The sequence below is a fragment of the Oncorhynchus masou genome, chromosome 23 (assembly GCF_036934945.1).
Source record: "Oncorhynchus masou masou isolate Uvic2021 chromosome 23, UVic_Omas_1.1, whole genome shotgun sequence".
Classification (NCBI taxonomy): domain Eukaryota; kingdom Metazoa; phylum Chordata; class Actinopteri; order Salmoniformes; family Salmonidae; genus Oncorhynchus; species Oncorhynchus masou.
In genome coordinates, this window is record NC_088234.1 from 22,131,143 (window position 1) to 22,156,295 (window position 25,153).

At 42.8% G+C, this 25,153-nt stretch overlaps 1 protein-coding gene across 1 annotated transcript; it reads left to right on the plus strand.

Moving 5' to 3' along the window:
* The first annotated feature begins 2,425 nt into the window (after positions 1–2,425).
* LOC135510584 (odorant receptor 131-2-like) lies at positions 2,426–6,499 on the plus strand. Its single transcript, XM_064931608.1, has 2 exons — positions 2,426–3,704; positions 4,085–6,499. Exons 1-2 carry the CDS (start codon positions 2,662–2,664, stop codon positions 4,143–4,145), a joined length of 1,104 nt encoding a protein of 367 aa, XP_064787680.1. The 5' UTR covers positions 2,426–2,661; the 3' UTR covers positions 4,146–6,499.
* The last annotated feature ends 18,654 nt before the right edge of the window (positions 6,500–25,153 follow it).

The window sequence follows — 25,153 nt, forward strand, 5'->3', positions numbered from 1 at the left end:
ACAGGTATGGATATCTAATCTGTGTGTGGATAGGTATGGGTATCTAATTGTGGTGTGAACAGGTATGGATATCTAATCTGTGTATGGATAGGTATGGGTATCTAATTGTGGTGTGAACAGGTATGGATATCTAATATGTGTGTGGATAGGTATGGGTATCTAATTGTGGTGTGAACAGGTATGGATATCTAATCTGTGTGTGGATAGGTATGGGTATCTAATTGTGGTGTGAACAGGTATGGATATCTAATCTGTGTGTGGATAGGTATGGGTATCTAAGTGTGGTGTGAATAGGTATGGATATCTAATCTGTGTGTGGATAGGTATGGGTATCTAATTGTGGTGTGAACAGGTATGGATATCTAATATGTGTGTGGATAGGTATGGGTATCTAATTGTGGTGTGAACAGGTATGGATATCTAATATGTGTGTGGATAGGTATGGGTATCTAATTGTGGTGTGAACAGGTATGGATATCTAATATGTGTGTGGATAGGTATGGGTATCTAATTGTGGTGTGAACAGGTATGGATATCTAATATGTGTGTGGATAGGTATAGGTATCTAATTGTGGTGTGAACAGGTATGGATATCTAATCTGTATGTGAATGTGTATGGCTATGTAATTTGTGGTGTGAATAGGTATGGATTTCTAATCTGTGTGTGAATATGTATGGATATATAAGTGTGGTGTGAACAGGTATGGATATCTAATCTGTATGTGAATGTGTATGGCTATGCAATTTGTGGTGTGAATAGGTATGGATTTCTAATCTGTGTGTGAATATGTATGGATATATAAGTGTGGTGTGAAGAGGTAAGGGTATCTAATATGTGTGTGGATAGGTATGGGTATCTAATTGTGGTGTGAACAGGTATGGATTTCTAATCTGTGTGTGAATATGTATGGATATATAAGTGTGGTGTGAACAGGTATGGATATCTAATATGTGTGTGGATAGGTATGGGTATCTAATTGTGGTGTGAACAGGTATGGATTTCTAATCTGTGTGTGAATATGTATGGGTATCTAAGTGTGGTGTGAACAGGTATGGATATCTAATCTGTATGTGAATGTGTATGGCTATGTAATTTGTGGTGTGAATAGGTATGGATTTCTAATCTGTGTGTGAATATGTATGGATATATAAGTGTGGTGTGAATAGGTATGGATTTTCTACGTTGTATGTGAATAGGTATGGCTATGTAATTTGTGGTGTGAATAGGTATGGATATCTACTTAGTGTGTGAATAGGTATGGATATGTAATTGTGGTGTGAATAGGTATGGATATGTAATTGTGGTGTGAATAGGTATGGATATATAATTGTGGTGTGAATAGGTTTGGATATCTAATTTGTGTGTGTGTGTGTGTGTGTGTGTGTGTGTGTGTGTGTGTGTGTGTGTGTGTGTGTGTGTGTGTGTGTGTGTGTGTGTGTGTGTGTGTGTGTGTGTGTGTGTGTGTGTGTGTCTTTGTGTGAAGGGAAGTAGCTTCGGAGAGAGAGAGAGAGGGAGGGAAGAGGGAGGGAGAGCGAGAGCGAGAGGGGGAGAGAGAGAGAGAGGGAGGGAAGAGGGAGGGAGAGCGAGAGGGGGAGAGAGAGAGAGAGGGAGGGAAGAGGGAGGGAGAGCGAGAGGGGGAGAGAGAGAGAGAGGGAGGGAAGAGGGAGGGAGAGCGAGAGGGGGAGAGAGAGAGAGAGGGAGGGAAGAGGGAGGGGGAGAGAGGGAGAGAGAGAGAGAGGGAGGGAAGAGGGAGGGAGAGTGAGAGGGGGAGAGAGAGAGAGAGGGAGGGAAGAGGGAGGGAGAGTGAGAGGGGGAGAGAGAGAGAGAGGGAGGGAAGAGGGAGGGAGAGCGTGAGGGGGAGAGAGAGAGAGAGGGAGGGAAGAGGGAGGGAGAGCGAGAGGGAGAGAGAAAGAGAAGTATTGCCAGGCGTCTGTCCAGTACAGGAGGATCCTGGAAAATGAATCAAGTGATTCCCGAGGGGGAGGAGCAGTAGGCGTGGATGGTCTAAAGTTTACGGGAGGATAAGCACATTCTCAAGTAAAGTTTTTCATAAATACCAACTTTTGAATGAAAACTGGCGCACCCATGTTTTGGGGCATATTTTGTGCATACGTGACATTTATAAATGTGACCCCTGGTGGTCCTAATTCGAAATTAGATCACAAAGTGATTATATCGATTGTATTATATTAGTATATTTTGACGTTTATTAATCAAGTAAATTATTTACTGTATGTGGTTGCATAAATGAGGCTATATTACTTCTCAGAGTAATATGCCTGCCCTGTATCAGAGCAGCGCGTGTTGATGGAAAATGTTATTGTTTAACATGACGTTTGATTATTTTAGAAAGAGTATATATCTCAAAAGCATATAGTATTCAGTTGAAATTGGAAACGTACTTCCCTTTGTGAATGTGGCGATTGCGCACTGTGCACACTGGTGCGCTTTTTGGTGTTGGAAGTCAGACAGGCAGCCAGAGAGACAGCGAGAGAGATAGAAAGAGAGAGGGGTTTCTCATACACAGACATTTCATTGCATTGATGTCTTGGATGTACTCTGATTGAGTAGCCTAGTTAAGCGTTTGGGGAAACTATAAGAAGGCAGAAGCCATGAAGAAACAACTCCACCAAATACCCTAAATACACCATCAAGGAATAATGTCGATGTATAATGGGACTGGAGAAACGGGCGGAAAGGACTACACCTATGTACGGGTTTGTGCGTCGACCATCGCCTTCATAACATTGGCATTCTTCAACATCGTCATTAACTGGACTATACTGCGCGAGGATCGACTTCGGGGCCATGCGCGCTTTGTGTTGGTTTTTCACCTGTTGGTGTCCGCTCTGGTGTACTTCGGAATGTGTTCTGTTTTCTACCTCCAGATCTACTTCGACGCCAAGCCTGTGGCATCCATATGTGTGGCCATGATAACCGTCCTAATCACCAGCGCGTCCAATATCCTTCTGACTCTCACTGCTATGTCGCTGGACCGTTATTTTGCTGTCTGCCATCCTCTGTGGTACAATTCTGTCTGGCAATGGCCTTGGCTAGTTGGGCTACTGACATGGGGACTCGCACTGGTTATCCCCCTCACTCTGCTCTCCAAGACAGAGATGCTCGGCAGTGATACAAATGTGGAATGTGGAAGGGAACAGCTGAAGAAAGGTGGTCTGGAAAAAATATTGTTGATATCTGTGTGCACGGCGCTCATTCTGTACAGTTATGTAAGGATACTGTTTGAGGGGCGACGGTTGGGAGTGATGAATCGACGCAACATGGTCGGATGCAAGACCCTCGCCCTGCACGGTACTCAACTCGCCGTATACATCCTCCCCAACTTCATGAACTTTGTGCTAACAGTTCTCCAGAAACAAGGACACATTGAGCCGGGGACCAAAGAACTGTCTGCGGTGGTTAGTTTCGCCTTCTTCAGCTTGGCGCAGTGCGTCGCACCAATCGTCTACGGGTTGCGTAAAGAGGAACTCTTGGAGCAGGTGCATCGCCGATTCCCTTGTTGTTCCCGCCACCTGAAAACCGTCCTGGGCCCGGTTTCCCAAAATCATCTTAAGGCTAATTTCATATTAGAGCCCAAAAGCCTCGGTTCTAACGATGAATTTCGCCTTAAGATGCTTTTGAGAAACCGGGCCCTGGAGTGGACCTGGCGTGCCATAACGCCTTGTCTGCATTCCCAGTCAAGGTATGTGATCAACTATTTGTGGCTAAGATACTGTACATACCATCAAGTGTTACATACTTTATGCACACTCATTAGGTGAGCCCAGTGGCATGGAGAATGATGAATGGATACATGCTGAAAGACAATAGGTGATGACTAAATACTCAAGGATGTAGACCAGCCAGAAATAGCAGGGATTATTACCAAAACCATATATATTATTATATACTGTATATTCTCTGACAAAGTTAAGTTGATAGTTGTCATTCGCTGTTTTGCCTTCTTCCTTTTCCGGACATCAGTTTTAGATCATGTGGGTTGTGAGACTACAGACAAACACTGCATGGCTTCAGACCATCTTTCATTTACTCCTACTTTTAATATGTTTCTTATTTCCCCAGTGAAAGAAGACTGACGTTCCAGACACTCATCTCACTGGAGCCCCCACAGACCCCAGTTTGAGGGGACGCCGGGAGCTTAGAAGCCAGCGTTCCAGACACTCATCTCACTGGAGCCCCCACAGACCCCAGTTTGAGGGGACGCCGGGAGCTTAGAAGCCAGCATTCCAGACACTCATCTCACTGGAGCCCCCACAGACCCCAGTTTGAGGGGACGCCGGGAGCTTAGAAGCCAGCATTCCAGACACTCATCTCACTGGAGCCCCCACAGACCCCAGTTTGAGGGGACGCCGGGAGCTTAGAAGCCAGCGTTCCAGACACTCATCTCACTGGAGCCCCCACAGACCCCAGTTTGAGGGGACGCCGGGAGCTTAGAAGCCAGCGTTCCAGACACTCATCTCACTGGAGCCCCCACAGACCCCAGTTTGAGGGGACGTCGGGAGCTTAGAAGCCAGCGTTCCAGACACTCATCTCACTGGAGCCCCCACAGACCCCAGTTTGAGGGGACGCCGGGAGCTTAGAAGCCAGCGTTCCAGACACTCATCTCACTGGAGCCCCCACAGACCCCAGTTTGAGGGGACGCCGGGAGCTTAGAAGCCAGCGTTCCAGACACTCATCTCACTGGAGCCCCCACAGACCCCAGTTTGAGGGGACGCCGGGAGCTTAGAAGCCACCGTTCCCGTAACTTCACTACCCACGAGCACTTCTCCTGTGCCCCATAGACTGGGCTGAAGACGTTTTGTACCAGTCTGATACTGCCTTTCAGATGCCATTGAGACAACGGTGGGTGGGGGGGACATAGCAACCAGACGAAAGGTGTCGCTCTCACTATAAACATTTGAGACGAGTCTCCATTTTCTTTTGCCGATGAACATTCATACAGTACTTGGTTATCCAGCATCTGTACAAAGCTGTAAAAGTGCTTCTGTTCTACCCAGGGTGTCGTGACTTTATAGGCTTGGGGCATCACTATGGACAGACCAGCCTCAAACGACCTGTAATGCATTAACTGTACTGTGTCAGAGAGGAGTCAAGCAGGAATTTGACTTGTATTACAGTACACCGCCACCTGACCATCAGAATTGACTGGATGTGCATTGTGCAATATAGCCTACTTTGAAAGAGTTGATTTATTAATGATAATTGAAGCAGCAATGTCTGATTTTTTTGTGTGAGATAAAGTCAAGACATCTTTTATGAGATGGAAAGATCCCGATTCATTCAAACAAGAGCCAGATTGAACATTGTTGCCCATCTTCTTCGCCATGTGAACCTCAATGGCAGATTCTCTATAATAAAAGAGCTGAAACTGTGAACAGCACGTAATCTGGAGCAGTATTTGTATTTATTGTGGATCCCCATTAGCTGCTGCCAGAGCTCTATGTAGTACTGTGTGCCTCCCATAGTCTGTTCTGGACTTGGGGACTGTGAAGAGACCTTTTGTGGCATGTCTTGTGGGGTATGCATGGGTGTCCGAGCTGTGTGCCAGTAGTTTAAACAGACAGCTCGGTGTATTCAACATGTCAATACATCTCATAAATAAAAGTAGTGATGAAGTCAATTTCTCCTCCACTTTCAACCAGGAGAGCTTGACATGCAAATTATTAATATTAGCTCTCTGTATACATCCAAGGGCCATCCGTGCTGCCCTGTTCTGAGCCAATTGCAATTTTCCTAAGTCCTTTTTTTGTGGCACCTGACCACACGACTGAACAGTAGACAAGGTGCCACAAAAATAGGGATTGTAGGACCTGCCTTGTTTATAATGTTGTTAAGAAGGTAGAGCATCGCTTTGTTATAGACAGATTTCTCCCTGTCTTAGCTATACTACTGCATCAATATGTCTTGACCATGACAGTTTACAATCTAGGGTCACTGCAAGCAGTTTAGTCATCTCAACTTGCTCAATTTCTACATTATTTATTACAAGAGTAGTAGCTCTGTGGTCGAACTCGCTTCACTTCAGTTTGTGTCATACAATCCATTCTGGTTTGCAGTGCACATCCACTAATAAGGAAGGGGTTAATGTTTGTTATCTACACACAATCAGTGTTCACACATCGCTTCAACTCATTCCTGTAAATGCTTGGTTAGGTTCAGTAAAGGAGGATGTTGAAGTAAAACAAAAATGAATGTTGAGTTTAGTAGACTAGAGGGGTTGCATTTCACAAACCCAGATTACGCCTGGTTTTAATCCTGGACTATAAAGTGCTTTCAATGAAGACTTGTCTCAACATGCTTTTTTGTTTAGGTTAAGGATTAATATGGGTTTGTGTACCTGGCCTGCCTCTCAAATGAACAGAATTAGACTTTTATGAACGATGGGGGGTACTACTAGGCTATATGGGATTGTTTTAAGAAGGTCAAACCAAGGATAATTTTGCTATTGGATTTAGAATTTTAAAACACTGAAGTATCAATAAAATCTATACATCATTTTCTGATTAAAAATTATTTGGGGCCTTACCGCTATTAGCCCATGCAAAAGCATTCAAAAACAGATTCACAACATGGAACAACAGATTTATTTTTGGGACTAAAGGAAGTTTGTTCTTGAAGTGTCTTTCCTATATCTGAGAGAATTTTTCTTTTTTCAAGTATTTAAAACCCCTTATGTTTTCCACTCAACAGTCTCCATATACTTCGGAACATTTTTTCGACGTACTGGGGGACTTTCACACAAGTCTTTGGGTATCCTAGAGCAAAACAACCATGTACGTGTTAGTGAGAGTCTCACCTTTACACACTCATAATAGTGTGTAGCCCAAACTGTTACAGAAAGAAGTTGTCAGATCAGCCGATTTTCAGATGTCTCATGGTCTGACAAACACAGCTCGAGCTCTGTCACCTTCCACCACAGAAACGGAAGTGTTACATAGGTGGATGTGGTGGATTGAGACGCATCCAATGACAACAAAAAAAACATAATCTCTCTATCTTAGATTATGGGGATTTTTTATTATGGTAATTTGACTTATGCTGGGGTGTGAACATCGACCTTAATAAGGTGAGTTCAAGTGACAGAATGGATGTTTTTCAGTTGGACATTTTATTTTTTTCGTCAACACATTGTCCCCTAAACCCTATGGTGCAGTGCACTGGCCAAGCTTCGAGACAATAAGCCAGCGGGACAATGTCTGCAACATGCTGGTGTAGACAGACAGATAAAGACATTTCCTTCAAAAGTTCTTGAACATTAGAGGCATCTGCATGCATGTGCGTGGGGTTGGTGTGGTTTAAAGAATACTCACTATTACCTGACAATTCTCCAATGAGAGTCAGTTAAAACTATTATCTTCACTTAATAATGCATGCACATAGCATAACTAAATATTGCTTATGGCTAGCAATCTTTAAAAACAACATTGAAAGGAGCACTGTAGGGCTAGCAGACATTCAGAACAGGGCAAATAAGAACCATGTGTTCACAATTCTGCTAAGGCAGCAGAAACTATGTTGACCCTATTACATGACCTATTACAATTAATGGGCCTGCTATTACTTTTAGCTGAGAAAACATCTGCACTTTGGTCCTTGTTAGTCACAGTAGTTGTAAAAGAATGGTATTAAGACCACATTTTTCTTAATCAAGTCACAAAGTGCTACTGAACAGCATTTTTGAATTACGCTTCTAAGGCAAATATTTCAAAACCTAATATTAAACGTTTCTTGTATGTACTGTATGAATTAATATGGACTGAAACTAAGCAGGACTAACCAATCATACAAAATATGATGAAGGTGTACGCATAGTTCCATCAGAAAGGATTCACATCCCTTGACTTTTCCACATTTTGTTGCTTTACAGCCTGAATTTAAAATGGATTAAATTGAGATTTTGTGTCACTGGCCTACACACAATACCCCATAATGTCAGAGTGGAATAATGTTTAGACATTTTTACCAATTATAATTCAAAATGAAAAACTGAAATGGCTCGAGTCGACAAGTATTCAACCACTTTTATGGCAAGGCTAAATAAGTTCAGGAGTCAAAATGTACTTAAATCAAATCAAAATCAAATCAAATTTATTTATATAGCCCTTCGTACATCAGCTGATATCTCAAAGTGCTGTACAGAAACCCAGCCTAAAACCCCAAACAGCAAGCAATGCAGGTGTAGAAGCACGGTGGTTAGGAAAAACTCTCTAGAAAGGCCAAAACCTAGGAAGAAACCTAGAGAGGAACCAGGCTATGTGGGGTGGCCAGTCCTCTTCTGGCTGTGCCGGGTAGAGATTATAACAGAACATGGCCAAGATGTTCAAATGTTCATAAATGACCAGCATGGTCGAATAATAATAAGGCAGAACAGTTGAAACTGGAGCAGCAGCACGGCCAGGTGGACTGGGGACAGCAAGGAGTCATCATGTCAGGTAGTCCTGGGGCATGGTCCTAGGGCTCAGGTCCTCCGAGAGAGAAAGAGAGAGAGAAGGAGAGAATTAGAGAACGCACACTTAGATTCACACAGGACACCAAATTGGACAGGAGAAGTACTCCAGATATAACAAACTGACCCCAGCCCCCCGACACATAAACTACTGCAGCATAAATAATGGAGGCTGAGACAGGAGGGGTCAGGAGACACTGTGGCCCCATCTGAGGACACCCCCGGGCAGGGCCAAACAGGAAGGATATAACCCCACCCACTTTGCCAAAGCACAGCCCCCACACCACTAGAGGGATATCTTCAACCACCAACTTACCATCCTGAGACAAAGCTGAGTATAGCCCACAAAGATCTCCGCCATGGCATAACCCAAGGGGGGCGCCAACCCAGACAGGATGACCACATCAGTGAATCAACCCACTCAGGTGACGCACCCCTTAATAAGTCAGACACTAAGTGGCATGGACTCGCTCTGTGTGCAATAATGGTGTTTAACATGTTTTGTTAATGACTACCTCATCTCTGTACCCCACACGTACAGATAATTGTAAGGTCCCTCAGTCGAGCAGTGAATTTCAAACGCAGATTCAACCTCAAATACCATGGAGGTTTCCAATGCCTCGCAAAATAGGGCACCTATTAGTAGGTGGGTAAAAAAAAGAAAAAAATACATTAATATATCCCTTTGAGCATGGTGAAGTTATTACTCTTTGGATGGTGTATCAATATAGCCAGTCACTACAAAGATACAGGTGTCCTTCCTAACTTAGTTGCCGGAAAGGAAGGAAACCACTTAGGGATTTGACTTTCAAACAGTTACACATTTTAATGGCTGTGATGGTAGAAAACTGAGAATGGATCAACAACATTGTAGTTACTCCATAATACTAACCTAAATGACAGAGTGAGAAGAAGGAAGCCTGTAAAGAACAACAAATATTCCAGGACATGTTTGCAATAAGGCACTAAAGTAAAACAGCAAAAAATGTGGCAAAGAAATTAACTTTATGTCCTGAATACAAAATGTCATGTTTGGGGCAAATCCAACATCACTGAACACCACTCTTCATATTTTCAAGCATTGTGGTGGCTGCATCATGTTATTGGTATGCTTGTCATCTGCAAGGACTAGGGAGTTTTTAGGATGAAAAAAAAACACTGAAAAGAGCTAAGCATAGACAAAATCCTGGGGGAAAAAACTAGTTCAGTCTGCTTTCCAACAGACACTGGGAGACACATTTACCTTTCAGCAGAACAATAACCTAAAACCCAAGGCCAAATATACACTGGAGTTTCTTACCAAGACGGCATTGAATGTTCCTGAGTGGCCTAATTACAGCTTGACTTAAATTGTCTTGTAATAGCTGTCTAGCAATGATCAACAACCAACTTGACAGAGCTTGAAGAATTTTAATAATGTGCAAGTATTGTACAATCCAGGTGTGCAACGCTTTTAGAGACTTACCCAGAGACTCACAACTGTAATCTCTGCCAAAGATTACTCTTAACATGTATTGTCTCAGGGGTGTGAATACTTACGTAAATTCAATATTTTTGTATTTCATTTTCAATAAATACAAATCTAAAACCTTGTTTTCACTTTGTCATTATGGCGTAGTGTGTAGATGGGTGAGGGAAGAGACATCTACTTTAAGGCACTCTAGAAGCCCAGCAATGCATTAATATCCACAGATTGACATGGAAGGGCATGAATGCTTGAAGGGTTAGGAAAAGGGGGATACCTAGTCAGTTGTACATCTGAATGCATTCAACTGAAATGTGTATTCCGCATTTAGCCCAACTCCTCTGAATCAGAGAGGTGCCGGGGGGGGGGCTGCCATAATCGACATCCACGTCTTCGGCGCCTGGGGAACTGTGGGTTAACTGCCTTGGTCAGGGGCAGGACGACAGATTTTTACCTTGTCAGCTCAGACTTCCTAGTGAGTTAAAGTCTCTCATTCAGCTTACTGAATGCAAAATATTATCAACATTGCATTCATGGTACAAATCAAATTAAAAGAGGAGAACTGATCATACTTAGCTTGCAGTGTTATACTAGGTTGAACATTCAGATATACTATGGAACAATCATGACGACATTACATATAGTGCCTTCAGAAAGTATTAAGACCCCTTGACTTTTTCTACATTTTTTTAGGTTATAGCCCTATTCTAAAAATATCTCTTTTTAAATTCTCGAAAAAACAGGTTTTAGATTTTTTTTTGCTAATAATAAAAAAATAAATATTACATTGACATAAGTATTCAGACCCTTTACTCAGTACTTTGTTGAAGCACCTTTGGCAGCGATTACAGCGTTGAGCCTTCTTGGGTATGATGCTACAAGCTTGGCACACCTGTATTTGGGGAGATTCTCCCATTCTTCTCTGCAGATCCTCTCAAGCTCTGTCAGGTTGAATGGGGAGTGTCACTGCTCAGCTATTTTCAGCTCTCTCCAGAGATGTTCAATCGGGACTCTGGCTGGGCCACACAAAGACTTGTCCCAAAGCCACTCCTGAGTTGTCTTGGCTGTGTGCTTAGGGTCATTCTCCTGTTGGAAGGTGAATCTTTGCCCCAGTCTGAAGTCCTGAGGACTCTGGAGCAGGTTTTCACCAAGGATCTCTGTACTTTGCTCTGTTCATATTTGCCTCGATCCTGAGTAGTCTCCCAGCCCCTGCCACTGAAAAATATCCCCACAGCATGATGCTGCCACTACCATGCTTCCCCGTAGGGGTTGTGCCAGGTTTCCTCCGGACGTGACGCTTGGCATTCAGGCCAAAGAGTTCCATCTTGGATTTATCAGACCAGAGAATCTTGTTTCTCATGGTCTGAGAGTTATTAGATATCTTTTGGCAAACTCCAAGAGGGCTGTCATGTGTATTTTACTGAGGAGAGTGGCTTCCGTCTGGTCACTCTACCATAAAAGCCTGATTGGTGGAGTGCTGCAGATATGATTGTCCTTCTGGAAGGTTCTCCCATCTCCACAGAGGAACTCTGGAGCTCTGTCAGAGTGACCATCAGATTCAATGTTCACCTCTCTGACCAAGACCCTTCTCCCACCAATTGCTCAGTTTGGCCGGGCGGCCAGCTCTAGGAAGAGTCTTGGTGGTTCCAAACTTCTTCCATTTAAGAATGATGTAGGCCACTGTGTTCTTGGGGACCTTCAATGCTGCATACATTTTTTTGGTACCCTTCCCCAGATATGTGCCTCGACACAATCCTGTCTTGGTGCTCTACGGACAATTCTTTCGACCTCGAGGCTTGGCTTTTGCTCTGACAAATGTTTCATTCAATCCATTTTAGAATAAGGCTGTAACGTAACAAAATGTGGAAAAAGTCAAGGGGTCTGAATACTTTCCGAAGCCGCTGTACATAAGCACTTTAACATTCATAGTGCATTTGAGAACTCCAACCTCAATCCCATACCATTCAGTGCGGTCAAGTTCCAGCATTGGATTTCCGATTCGAGACACACATTCAGTACCGTCTTTGCATTGACCAGTTAATAATAGATATATACAGTGCCTTGTGAAAGTATTCGGCCCCCTTGAACTTTGCAACCTTTTGCCACATTTCAGGCTTCAAACATAAAGATATAAAACTATTTTTTTGTGAAGAATCAACAACAAGTGGGACACAATCCTGAAGTGGAACGACATTTATTGGATATTTCAAACTTTTTTAACAAATCAAAAACTGAAAAATTGGGCGTGCAAAATTATTCAGCTCCCTTAAGTTAATACTTTGTAGCGCCACCTTTTGCTGCGATTACAGCTGTAAGTCGCTTGGGGTATGTCTCTATCAGTTTTGCACATCGAGAGACTGAAATTCTTTCCCATTCCTCCTTGCAAAACAGCTCGAGCTCAGTGAGGTTGGATGGAGAGCATTTGTGAACAGCAGTTTTCAGTTCTTTCCACAGATTCTCGATTGGATTCAGGTCTGGACTTTGACTTGGCCATTCTAACACCTGGATATGTTAATTTTTGAACCATTCCATTGTAGATTTTGCTTTATGTTTTGGATCATTGTCTTGTTGGAAGACAAATCTCCATCCCAGTCTCAGGTCTTTTGCAGACTCCATCAGGTTCTCTTCCAGAATGGTCCTGTATTTGGCTCCATCCATCTTCCCATCAATTTTAACCATCTTCCCTGTCCCTGCTGAAGAAAAGCAGGCCCAAACCATGATGCTGCCACCACCATGTTTGACAGTGGGTATGATGTGTTCAGGGTGATGAGCTGTGTTGCTTTTACGACAAACATAACGTTTTGCATTGTTGCCAAAAAGTTCAATTTTGGTTTCATCTGACCAGAGCACCTCCGTCCACATGTTTGGTGTGTCTCCCAGGTGGCGTGTGGCAAACTTTAAACACTTTTTATGGATATCTTTAAGAAATGGCTTTCTTCTTGCCACTTCCATAAAGGCCAGATTTGTGCAATATATGACTGATTGTTGTCCTATGGACAGAGTCTCCCACCTCAGCTGTAGATCTCTGCAGTTCATCCAGAGTGATCATGGGCCTCTTGGCTGCATCTCTGATCAGTCTTCTCCTTGTATGAGCTGAAAGTTTAGAGGGACGGCCAGGTCTTGGTAGATTTGCAGTGGTCTGATACTCCTTCCATTTCAATATTATCGCTTGCACAGTGCTCCTTGGGATGTTTAAAGCTTGGGAAATCTTTTTGTATCCAAATCCGGCTTTAAACTTCTTCACAACAGTATCTCGGACCTGCCTGGTGTGTTCCTTGTTCTTCATGATGCTCTCTGCGCTTTTAACGGACCTCTGAGACTATCACAGTGCAGGTGCATTTATACGGAGACTTGATTACACACAGGTGGATTGTATTTATCATCATTAGTCATTTAGGTCAACATTGGATCATTCAGAGATCCTCACTGAACTTCTGGAGAGAGTTTGCTGCACTGAAAGTAAAGGGGCTGAATAATTTTGCACACCCAATTTTTCAGTTTCTGAATTGTTAAAAACGTTTGAAATATCCAATAAATGTCGTTCCACTTCATGATTGTGTCCCACTTGTTGTTGATTCTTCACAAAAAAATACAGTTTTATATCTTTATGTTTGAAGCCTGAAATGTGGCAAAAGGTCGCAAAGTTCAAGGGGGCCGAATACTTTCGCAAGGCACTGTACATTTCTCAGGATGGAGTCAGGTGTTATGTTCAGGAGTTGGCGCTATATGGAGGATAATATAACTGACTAAAAAGACAAAGAGCAGGGGTGGGAGAGATGGAGGGGTAGGTCAGAGAGGTAGAGTTTCGGAATGGTAGGGAAAGGAAAAGAGGGGAGGCGGGGGACAGTTGAAGAGAGGGAGGAGGAGAGAACGGGTAAGAGCAGAGTTAATAAAGAGGAAAGAAGGAGAAAAATAGAACGAGAGGAGAGAAATAAATGAAGAGGGAGGGAGGAGAGAGGGCATTTAGAAGCCCATTGAGCCGGAGGGGAGACCGCCCCGCCGTTCTCCACCACAGCTGTAGAGATGGCCCTCGGGTTCTTGAAGATCTGCTGGGGAGCAGACACTTGCATGATCCTCTCATCGGCCTGACACACAAATCATTAAAATCCAGACAGAAAAATATTTACACAAGAAGCAGTCTAATATCACACAGTCAAACTCTGTCATTTAGTAAGTTTGCCATTCTGCGATTCACACTGTTAATAAACATCGCACGGCGTTTCAACACAACGGAGAGGAGGAGAGAAAGAGGGAAGGAGAAGAGACGGGGAGAAAAGGTTAAATGAGTATGATGGGGGAGAAAAGCAGTAGGAATACTTGTCTTCGTCTATAATCAGACATAACCTTGCACCTGCACATCTCCATTACACCAGGTCTCACACTTCTTACGCTGGGCCGAGAGATGAACCTGACTCAGGGAACGGGACGCCCTGGGAACCAAACACACACAGTGTGAAGATGAATGTGTGTGTGTGTGTGTGTGTGTGTGTGTGTGTGGGAGTGTGTGTTTATCAGTGTACTACTTTATACCTAGGACAGGAAGACCACCATGGCACACAGGACAAAGGCCCAGTCAACGACTCTCTTCAGCACAAACTGCTCATCTGTAACAACGATAAACTTACAGTCATACAAACATCTTTTGAATTGATACAATCACACAACTACCATATTCACCACCATTCGCCCACCTAGAGTAGGATGCTCTTCCTGTGGTTGAGGAGCAGCTCTACATCAAGGGCTCCAAACTGCTCAATGGATGGAATTGTCTACAGAATACAGACTGAGAGAAACCATAATGAGGCAGAATGAGCAAGATATATAACAGATTTAAAAGACCAACCAAGTATACAGGTATATAAACAAACATCCATTACATTCATACTGACAGACAGATCAGTTTGTCTCTCCATTACATTCACCAGTTCTCCACTGGTGGCCAGTTCTGGGTGAACAGTTCCATGTAGTGTCAGTCATGTGTCCAAACTGGCCTTCCTACACAGAGAGAGAGGAGGGATGCGTTCATAAAGTGTGTGTGTACTGTGTATTTTGAAGGTGTGTGTATGCGCCACCAAGTTCTTGGTGAGTTCTCCAGCCAGCACGCGAGTGTTGCCCAGTGGTTACTTCAGAGCCATCTATAGGCTCCTCAGCTGGTTACCAGCATTCTGTACACACACACTTTGTTATGTTGTATAGCTAGATGCACATATTAATGCTTTAGTGGTGTAATGCTATAATGGTGGAGTAATGCTATAATGGTTAATGCAGCTAATACAGTCCATACAGGAAGTTATTGTACTTAATACAGTCCAGTCCAGGAAGTGCTATGTGATAGCACAGGAAATGCTAATACAACAGCGCACTCACTATCAAACAGAAAACACGTCCTGTTCACAACAGTACAGTTAGTGACTTTACATTCTGATAAAGACTGCTGAGTAATTATCAGCACTTACACATAATTATTATTAGTAACAAAGAATTGTAGCCTCGTATGTCTTATCAAATCTTTGCTTCCTAGTATTCTGCATATTAACCATTGAACCTCTGTTACCTGGAAACCGTTCAGTGCCACGAATAGCCAGATTATGACATTGGTCCCTTCGAAGTTCCGGAAGATTCTTAGACGTTAGAACTTGCTCGACTGGAATCCTGTATCCAAGCAAACACACACACACAAACATAACGTCAAAATGTCAAGTTAAGGAGGTTGTCTCTGAAAATGTAGCTAAGACTGTCTACCAATACTCTTCATGCGCGAAGCTCAATTGAACAATTTAGACATTTCACTTTCTAAACTATCCCTTCAACAGTGAACCATTTGGCCAGTTGGATGCTGAACCATCAGTATGATGCAACAGAGCCTCAGCTTGCATTGAGGAGGTTATCTGTGACAGTATCGCTCTGAGAAGACAGTGTGCACAGTGGAAGAACTATGATCTCTGTTCTGAAAATAGACTGGGTTATACATACTGTAAAGCAGTGGTTCTCAACTGGTTTCAATCATGACCCAAATTAAAGCAGGTTGTCTTAGTTGCAAACCAATGTTGACCTCGCATTGTTTTTCCCAGAAACAGCGAGCTGGAAAACTATTTCTACTACTATATTTTGTAATACTTGTTGCAATTATGAAAAAGGAAATAATTCGATTTTGCCTATATTCTTGATGATGAATCATTGGATAAGATCACTGGTTTGAGAACACAAAATCAACCAAATTGGCTAAATAACACTGCTAATAGCTCTATATTGAAAATACTGCGATTGTTTTTTTACTCAGACACCGGCAACCCATTCAAAACTTCCCGCGACCACCCACCAGTTGAGTGAGAATAGCTACTGTAGAGTCCACCGCATACACGTTGGCCAGATGTAAGTTAAAGTGGCTTCAGCGTGGTAGCGATATCTTCCAGTAATACTTAACTGAGCTGCTGTATTCAATAGACTAGTGGTCACAGTACAACCCAACAAGTAATAAATGACGAATTGCAGCAGTTGTCAGTTGCGATGGTACAGGGGAACTACATGGTGTGCAGGTTTTTGCTCCATCACAGCACTAACACACCTGATAGATTAGGCCTAGTCGAATCGCGTGAATTAGTGCTGGGCGGGACCAAAAGTCAGCCCACCCTGGGGCTCTCCTGGACCAGGGTTAGTGAGTACAATTGTAATCTGTTACATCTTGTGCATAGATTTGATTGGCTATTCCACCTGCACACTGAATATGCTCCAAATGACCCCCTTTATTGACCATTTTAAGATCCACAAACATCTTAGTCAGGACCTTTACAAACATACACATTGTGTCTGGTGTATTTATAGCACAGCGAGACGTCTTGTTTCTACCCTAACCTCACCTTCAGCCATCTTTTCCTCAACACCCCTACAATGTTTCCACCACCGCCTTTACAACTGCCTGCCGTGTCAACACGAATGAGGTTTCTGAGCTCTGTGGTGTTGTTGTGCGTGTGTCTACATGTGTCAAAGGCTGCTTTCACAGAGGCATCCGAATTCTGATATTTGTTTCCCACTAATTGGCCAAGCACATCCAATCTTTTTTTTTTAGAGCCAATCTGATTGGTAAAAAGACCAATTAGTGAACAAAAATATCATAATTGGGCTGCTTGTCTAAACGCAGCCTATGGGGCTTGGTGGTTGTTCTGTAACATGGCATGCAGCGCTCAACCACACCAAGAACCTATGAGTGTTCTCAGAACTGAAGAACAAAATGCATTCGGAGACATCTCACCTCCATGAAGCCCATGCCTCCCATGATCTGAACGCACTCGTAAGTTACTGTCCACGCTGCTTCCTGTCAATAGAGACAGTGTAAACACGCAAACCGCATTCATTTCTCAAGCAGGTTCCCCCCTACATTTCATTAAGCACAACTCTGACACAGCCTTTCCACTTCCCTTGATTATGATCATGTCCCGACAGCTAGGCTTCCACAGAATAAGGAAGACCACACATAAACATTGGTGGGTGTGAATACTTACAGAGAGAACTCAGCTAGCACATACTGTTCGGAGAACCATCGTTTCTTAGAGCTTGGTGAGAGCGTGGTTGTCCTATGGTTATTTTTCATACAACCTTCCCACAACTTTCTGGGAATGGTGCAGGATGGTTGCTTGGCTTTGGAACATTCTCAGCACATTTAAGAAACTTGACAAAAAATGTTATTTTCTTGATATTTCATTACTTTAACAGAACGTTTCTTAAAAGTTCAAACGTGGTTACATTTCATTTACATGTTGGTGATGTTATAGGAATGTTCTCTAACAGGTTGGACATTGGGAATATTCTCAAATAGTTCAGAGAACGTTAAGAAACAAAGTTCTCCTGTGGGAATTTCAGGACTTCAGCTTACAGGTTTCCTGATGTTCCTGACATGTTCTCAAATTGTTCCAAGGACCTGAAGAATACTTTCCATACAAAACACAAGAACATTTTAGTCACGTTCAGAAAACATATTCATTCCCCCATTCTCAGCATCAACAAAACCCTCTCTATCATCTAACTTGTTACATGTGTTGAGGTGTGTGGGCAGCGCACACTAATCTAAACTAGTGCTTGTTTCCTTCGAAATGGGGTCTGTTTGAATCAAATTGTTACAGGCTTTGGTTTTTCCATTTCTAATTCGGAGGTTGGACTGTTAGCACGTGGGGCACACCAATTTGGTGACACCTCGTTAGTCAGTATATGTTACACTTGTGCTGGTTTGTCATCGTGTTAGTGGGAAGGTGTTTCACCTGTGCTGGCCCAGGTGATATTTAAGAGTGGCTGGACCAGCGCTCCGGTTATCTTGAGCGAGGGAGCGTTACCACCTTCAGTTGGAGCGCCCTATTTGATTTCTAGACAAACCCTGCATTATCTGAGCTTCCCTGTTATTGTTTTGCTCCACTTTTTGAATTGCTACCTGTCTTTACGTTTGGTGTGTGTTTTAATTAAGTTTGCCTGTTCTTGGGTAAATATAGTTGGCGCTCATGGCAGGTGACTTTTAGGTCCCAGTTGTTGTTGCTAGTCAACTTTCAGTGGACACCCACGAGTGTCTTTCAGAACCCCACCTAAAACCACAACTGTTTAGTTTTGGTAAGTTCCCCCTTCTGTTTGAGTGACATTATTTCATTTTCTTGCTGGAGAACAAAATACTAAAATTAACAGCTTTGTATGATTTAAAAAAACATGGCATGCTAGCTCCATCCTGGTGGTGCAGTGGACTAATGCCAGAGAACAGAAGACCATAGGTTCAAATCTTACTGACGCCGTGCCACAATGTTTGCATAATTAATGCCTAAGCAAATTAATTTTGTGTCCAACACAGTTAGCCCAAACTAAGCTGGCAGTGTTATTAAAAGTATTATTGAAACATGTCAGAACATTATTTAATTACCTTCAAATAACCTATATTTTCCATTTTCAGAACATTAATAAAACTCTCAGAACATCCCTGCAACCTAAAAATGTACATTCTGATAACAGGCAAAATTTTCACTTCCATTCTCAGAACATTAAAAAAAAACATTGTTTCACAAGTCAGGAAACTTTGTTCCCAGAACCATTGGGAAACCAAAAATGTACATTCCCACAACTTCCAAGGAACCAACTGTCCATGTTCCCACAGATCGTGTAGGCCATGGACTGTAGAAAGAGACCTACAAAATTAAAGGAAGCACAATGTGTGTCTGTGTGTGGTTCCTCCGATGACCACCTTCTCTTGGACGGTTCCGTAGTTGTGGATTTAGTTGCCAGACTGGTTCCTGTTGGCTGTGTGGTCCACCTGAGGGAGACATACAGGTCCATATGAGCAGAGGGACCTGGCTTTTAAAACATCAAATACTATAATAAATATAATAACCTCAACGTACAGTAAGTTAATAGTTTTTCCTTGTCATCATTCTTCTCAGACTTACATGTTTTGGTGCCCATAAGGAAATACAAATTTAAAAAGATAAAATTTGAGTGAAGGCACATAGTTAGTTGTCATGAATGGAGGAAGCTCATACTCAGTCGAGCTTTGTCAGAGAGAGAGGAATATAAACAATAAGAAACATCACATCTTGAGACACCAGCTTCAAATTACCTCAATACTGGGACTTGTTCACATGTTTTCGGGGCAGGGCATTTAGCAATAGAGGAAGCAAAAGGCAGATGCGAGGCCTTAACCAAAGATTCTAGGTCTCACGGTGAGCTGCAACTACAACCCACGAGCTGTGAGCTGAAGGCTTGCCTTGCATAAATACAACCAACCACAATAGGAGAGCTGAGATGGGGGCTAGAAGTAGCAAAATAACTCAACTACTGAGAAATACCAGCCACAGACTCCACAAGGTCTATACGTGTGTCGTGTCAGTGGTGATAGCTATGAAATAGCATGTGCATAATTAAAAAAAAAAAATCTGTTAGACCATACTGTGTATTATTAGTTAGCTACAACATTATCTAGCAATTATTCTATGATATTTGTATATTCCATGTCCTCCTTTTAATCAGATAACTTTATTATTTATTGTGAATCTGTAAGATTTGTCAGAAATGCGTATAGAGCAATATCTAAAAAGACAAGTTGATCATGCTGCACCCTGAAGCTTCCACAGGATATGGCACTGCAAAATAAGGTGCCAGTACAATGCATGATGGGGAAATTCCCCCCAACCACTACCAGGGGGAAACAAGTGTGGCAAAATAAAAGGCAGCAGTAGAGTGAAGCAAATGTAAAATACTAGGCACCTAGAGAGAAGCCCATCTCACCCATCAACCCACGTGGCGTCATGCCCAGTGTAGATTACCTATTGTCATTACCAACGTGGGTGGGCGCCAATCCCAAATTACACTGAACAAAAATATAAAACGCAACAACTTCAAAGATTTTAGTGAGTTACGGTTCATGCAAGAAAATCAGTCAATTGAAATAAATTAATTAGGCACTAATCTATAGACTTCACATGACTGAGAATACAGCTATGCATTTGGTGGTCACAGATTTCTTTTAAAAAAGTAGGGGCGTGGATCAGAAAACCATTCAGTATCTGGTGTGACCACCATTGGCTTCATGCAGCGCGACACATCGCCTTTGCATAGAGTTGATCAGGCTGTTGATTGTGGCCTGTGGAATGTTGCCCCACTCCTCTTCAATGGCTGTGCGAAGTTGCTGAATATTGGCGGGAACTGAAACACGCTGTCATACAAGCCGACCCAGAGCATACCAAACATGCTCAATGGGTGACATATCTGGTGGGTATGTAGGCCATGGAAAACTGGGACATTTTCTGCTTCCTAGAATTGTGGACAGATCCTTGCAACATGCTGAAACATGAGGTGATGGCGGCTGATGAATGGCACGACAATAAGCATCAGGACCTTGCCATGGGATCTCTGTGCATTCAAATTGCTATCGATACAATGCAACTGTGTTCGTTGTCAGTAGCTTATGCCTGCCTGCCCACACCATAACCCCACTATGTGGCACTCTGACATCAGCAAATTTCAATTGTGCAGAGCGGCCTTGTACAGTTGAAAAGGTGAGTAATCTGTGAAGAGCAGACTTCTCCAGCGTGCCAGTGGCCATCGAAGGTGAGCATTTGCCCACTGAAGTCGGTTACGACGTCGACCTGCGGTCAGGTCAAGAACCTGGTGAGGACAAAGAGCATGCAAATGAGCTTCCCTGAGATGGTTTCTGACAGTTCATGCAGAAATTATTCAGTTATGAAAACCCACTGTTTCATCAGCTGTCTGGGTGGCTGGTCTCAGACAATCCCGCAGGTGAAGATGCTGGATGTGACAATAGTGGGCTGGTGTGGTTACACATGGTCTGCAGTTGTGAGGCAGATTGAGTTGTGCGGCCGGTTGGTAGTAGGGCTGTTAAGGTGACCATATTACGCCACACCGGTGGTCACTAGTCATGACAGCAGACAAATTCCACATGACCGTTTAGTCATGGTTATTAGGCTTCTCCAAGCTCTGATGCTGCTGATGGTCATTAGTAGCCTACTTGCTAACTGTGTCCCTCTAATCACTCTGACATCAATGCAAATGTGATCAAAAATCTAATCAAACACTTTATGTGAGCCAATGCCATACTCATGTTGCACTACATTTCTATAGGCTATGCAATTGAGTGAGAAAAGAGAATCCAATCAGCTTTCTATAGGCTGGTCCTACTATATTTATTTCTCAAATTCCTAATATTAAGCACATTGCTTCTCTTTACAACAGGAGTATAGCCTACCTGGCTGGCATGAAAATGAACCACGGGGAAAAGCGCCCTCCATTCACTATTTAAGTGAATAGATGATGATTTTCTTCCCGCTGACCCTGTTGAGACAGGTGCATGATAATGGTCCATTCTAAATCAAAACACTGACTTTTTCAAATCATAGTCGCACACCTCATGTAGCCTAGCCCATAGGCCTATATGTTTTGATAAGGTTTGTATGACAACTAAAGTGGCCAAATAACTTCTTGAAATCAAGCACATTAATCCATGTAGAGCCCAACTGGAATACAAACACAGCGAGTGAGTTTCAAGTTTGGGGAAGATCATTTTCACCATTAAAATGCACTTTTATAATAAAAGCATTACACAAATTAATCAAATTTGCTTTGAGAATGGTGTTTTCCCGCGAATGGAACATTCACACCTATGGTCTACTGCCGTGTGTGCATTGCAACATTTTAAGCTAAACGTATTGATCTGTTGAATCAGCTTCATTACATAAAAACATTTTTTTTAATGCTTGTGGTTGTATTAATTTGGGATCTATCGCATCCCACAACTGTCCCAGACTATGTTTGGAATATTATTTTCTTACACAGAATAGGTCAACTTTTGTACTATGGTGGATAGCAGATTGACATAGGCTCGTGCTTTTGCTGTTCGTTAGGCCTACTCATCTTGTTGGCTGACGAAAAGTAAATGTGGATAGTTCTTCCAATATGCGCCTCGGAATTGGATAAACAACTCTGGACAGGTACATAGGCCTAATATATACAAGACAGTCACAATATGATACATAAGACACCAAAAGGCAGACCGTATGCTATCCCGGGCATTTTCTTTTCACCCACATACTGTAGTCTTACAACTCACTCTGAGATATTCCACCATTTTGCATTTTTTCAATGAGAACTTGAAACTGCCTATGGCTCTAACCACTAGGCTACCTGGCTCTAACCACTAGGCTACCTGGCTCTAACCACTAGGCTACCTGCCTCTAACCACTAGGCTACCTGCCTCTAACCACTAGGCTACCTGCCTCTAACCACTAGGCTACCTGCCTCTAACCACTAGGCTACCTGCCTCTAACCACTAGGCTACCAGCTAGTGGAATAGTTATGGGTATCCCGGACCAAGTTAAAGTAGTTACATAGGTACCTGGGACCATACTATGGGCAATCTGATGTACAAGACAATTTCATCTGAGACTTGCTCCTCCACTTTGATCCATCTAAGGCGTTCAAAGTGGGAATGATCGAGACGAGTATGTGCTAGAAGTTTGTATAAATAATCCTGTGATGTCTGCAGTTGGTTTTTAATTATTTTAGGTGCACTATTATACCAGGAAGAGCACACATAGTCGAAGTGGCACTGAACAAGAGCCCCGACCAATGCCACCATTGCATTCTTAAACAGAAATATTGAGGTTCGTGCCAGAAACCAAGTTGTATGGTTCACTTTGGAGAGAACGTTTTGAACCATGTTCTCCCCTGTCAGATGGTTATCTAGCACACATCCACACATCTAGCACACAAGATAATTAACGGTAATTAACTGTGACCACTATGTTACCTACTACCAACTTAAATTCAGGGGATTTCCTCAGTTTCAATTTGTACACATACAAGATGGGACTCTGTTTTTCCAAGGTGAAGTGACAGTTACTGTCACTCAGAAGTTCAGCACGGACTTTCTCAACCACATTTTTGTCGTTGTGTGAAACCAACAGTGCAGAATCATCTGCATGGAGGACAAGCTTTAACTTCCTGACTGATGTCTTCAGATGTTGCTTCAATATATCCACATAATTTTCCTTCCTCATGACACCATCTATTTTGTGAAGAGCACAAGTACCTCCTGCAGCAAAGCACCCCCACAACGGTGCAGTCACCCCTGTGCTTCATGGTTGGGATGTTCTTCGGCTTGTAGCCTCAACCTTTTCCCTCCAAACATAAAATGATCTTTATGGCCATTTCTGTTTCATCAGACCAGAGGACATTTCTCCGCAACGTACGATCTTTGTTCCCATGTGTAGTTGAAAACCGTAGTCTGGCTTTTTTTTTATGGAGGTTTTGGAGCAGTGGCTTCTTTCTTGCTGAGCGGCCTTTCAGGTTATGTCGATATAGGACTCGTTTTACTGTGGATATAGATACTTTGCACCTGTTTCCTCCAGCATCTTCACAAGGTCCTTTGCAGTTATTCTGGGATTGATTTGCACTTTCACACCAAAGTACGTTCATCTCTAGGAGACAGAACGCGTCTCCTTCCTGAGCAGTATGACGGCTGCATGGTCCCATGGTGTTTATACTTGCGTACTATTGTTTGTACTTGGTACCTTCAGGCGTTTGGAAATTGCTCCCAAGGATGAACCAGACTTGTGGAGGTCTACAATTTTTTTCCTGAGGTCTTGGCTGATATCTTTTGATTTTCCCATGATGTCAAGCAAAGAGGCAGAGTTTGAAGGTTGGCCTTGAAATACATCCACAGGCCTATCAGAAGCTTCTGAAGCCATGACATAATTTTCTGGAATTTTCCAAGCTGTTTAAAGGCACAGTCAACTTAGTGTATGTAAACTTCTGACCCTTCTGTCCTAACCAACTTCAAAAACTACAGTTTGTTAACAAGAAATTTGTGGAGTGGTTGAAAAAAAAGTTTAAATGACTCCAACCTAAGTGTATGTTAACTTCCAATTTCAACTGTGTGTCACACACAGTGCATTCATAAAGTATTCAGACCACATTCTAAAATTGATTTAAATTGTTGTTGTTTTTTCAATTTACACACAATATCCCATAATGAAGTAGCAAAAACAGGTTTGTATAAATTTTTGCTAATTGATAAAAATAAAACTGAAATATCACATTTACATAAGTATTCTGACCCTTTGGGCTCCTGAGTGGTGCAGCGGTCTAAAGCATCACTACAGACACCCTGGTTTGGACGAAGGCTGTATCACAACGGCCGTGATTGGGAGTCCCATAGGGCGGTGCACAATTAGTCCGGGTTCGGCCGGTGTAGGCCGTCATTGTTAATAAGAATTTGATCTTATCTGACTTGATTTAACTACGAAAGGTAATTTACTCAGTACTTCGTTGAATCACCTTTGGTAGTGATTACAGCCTCAAGACTTGTTGGCAATGATGCTACAAGCGTCATGAGTTTCTCTCATTCTTCTCTGCAGATCCTCTCAAGTTCTGTCAGGTTGTATGGGGAGCGTCGTTGCACAGCTATTTTAAGGTCTGTCCAGAGATGTTTGATCGTGTTCAAGTCCGGACTCTGGCTGGGCCACTCAAGGATATTCAGACTTGTCCACTCCTGCGTTGTCTTGGCTGTGTGCTTAGTGCCGTTGTCCTGTTAGAAGGTGAACCTCCGCCCCAGTGTGGTCCTGAGCGCTCTGGAGCAGGTTTTCATCAAGGATCTCTCCGTACTTTGCTCTGTTCATCTTTCCCTCGATCCTGACTAGTCTTCCAGTCCCTGCAACTGAAAAACATCCCCACAGCATGA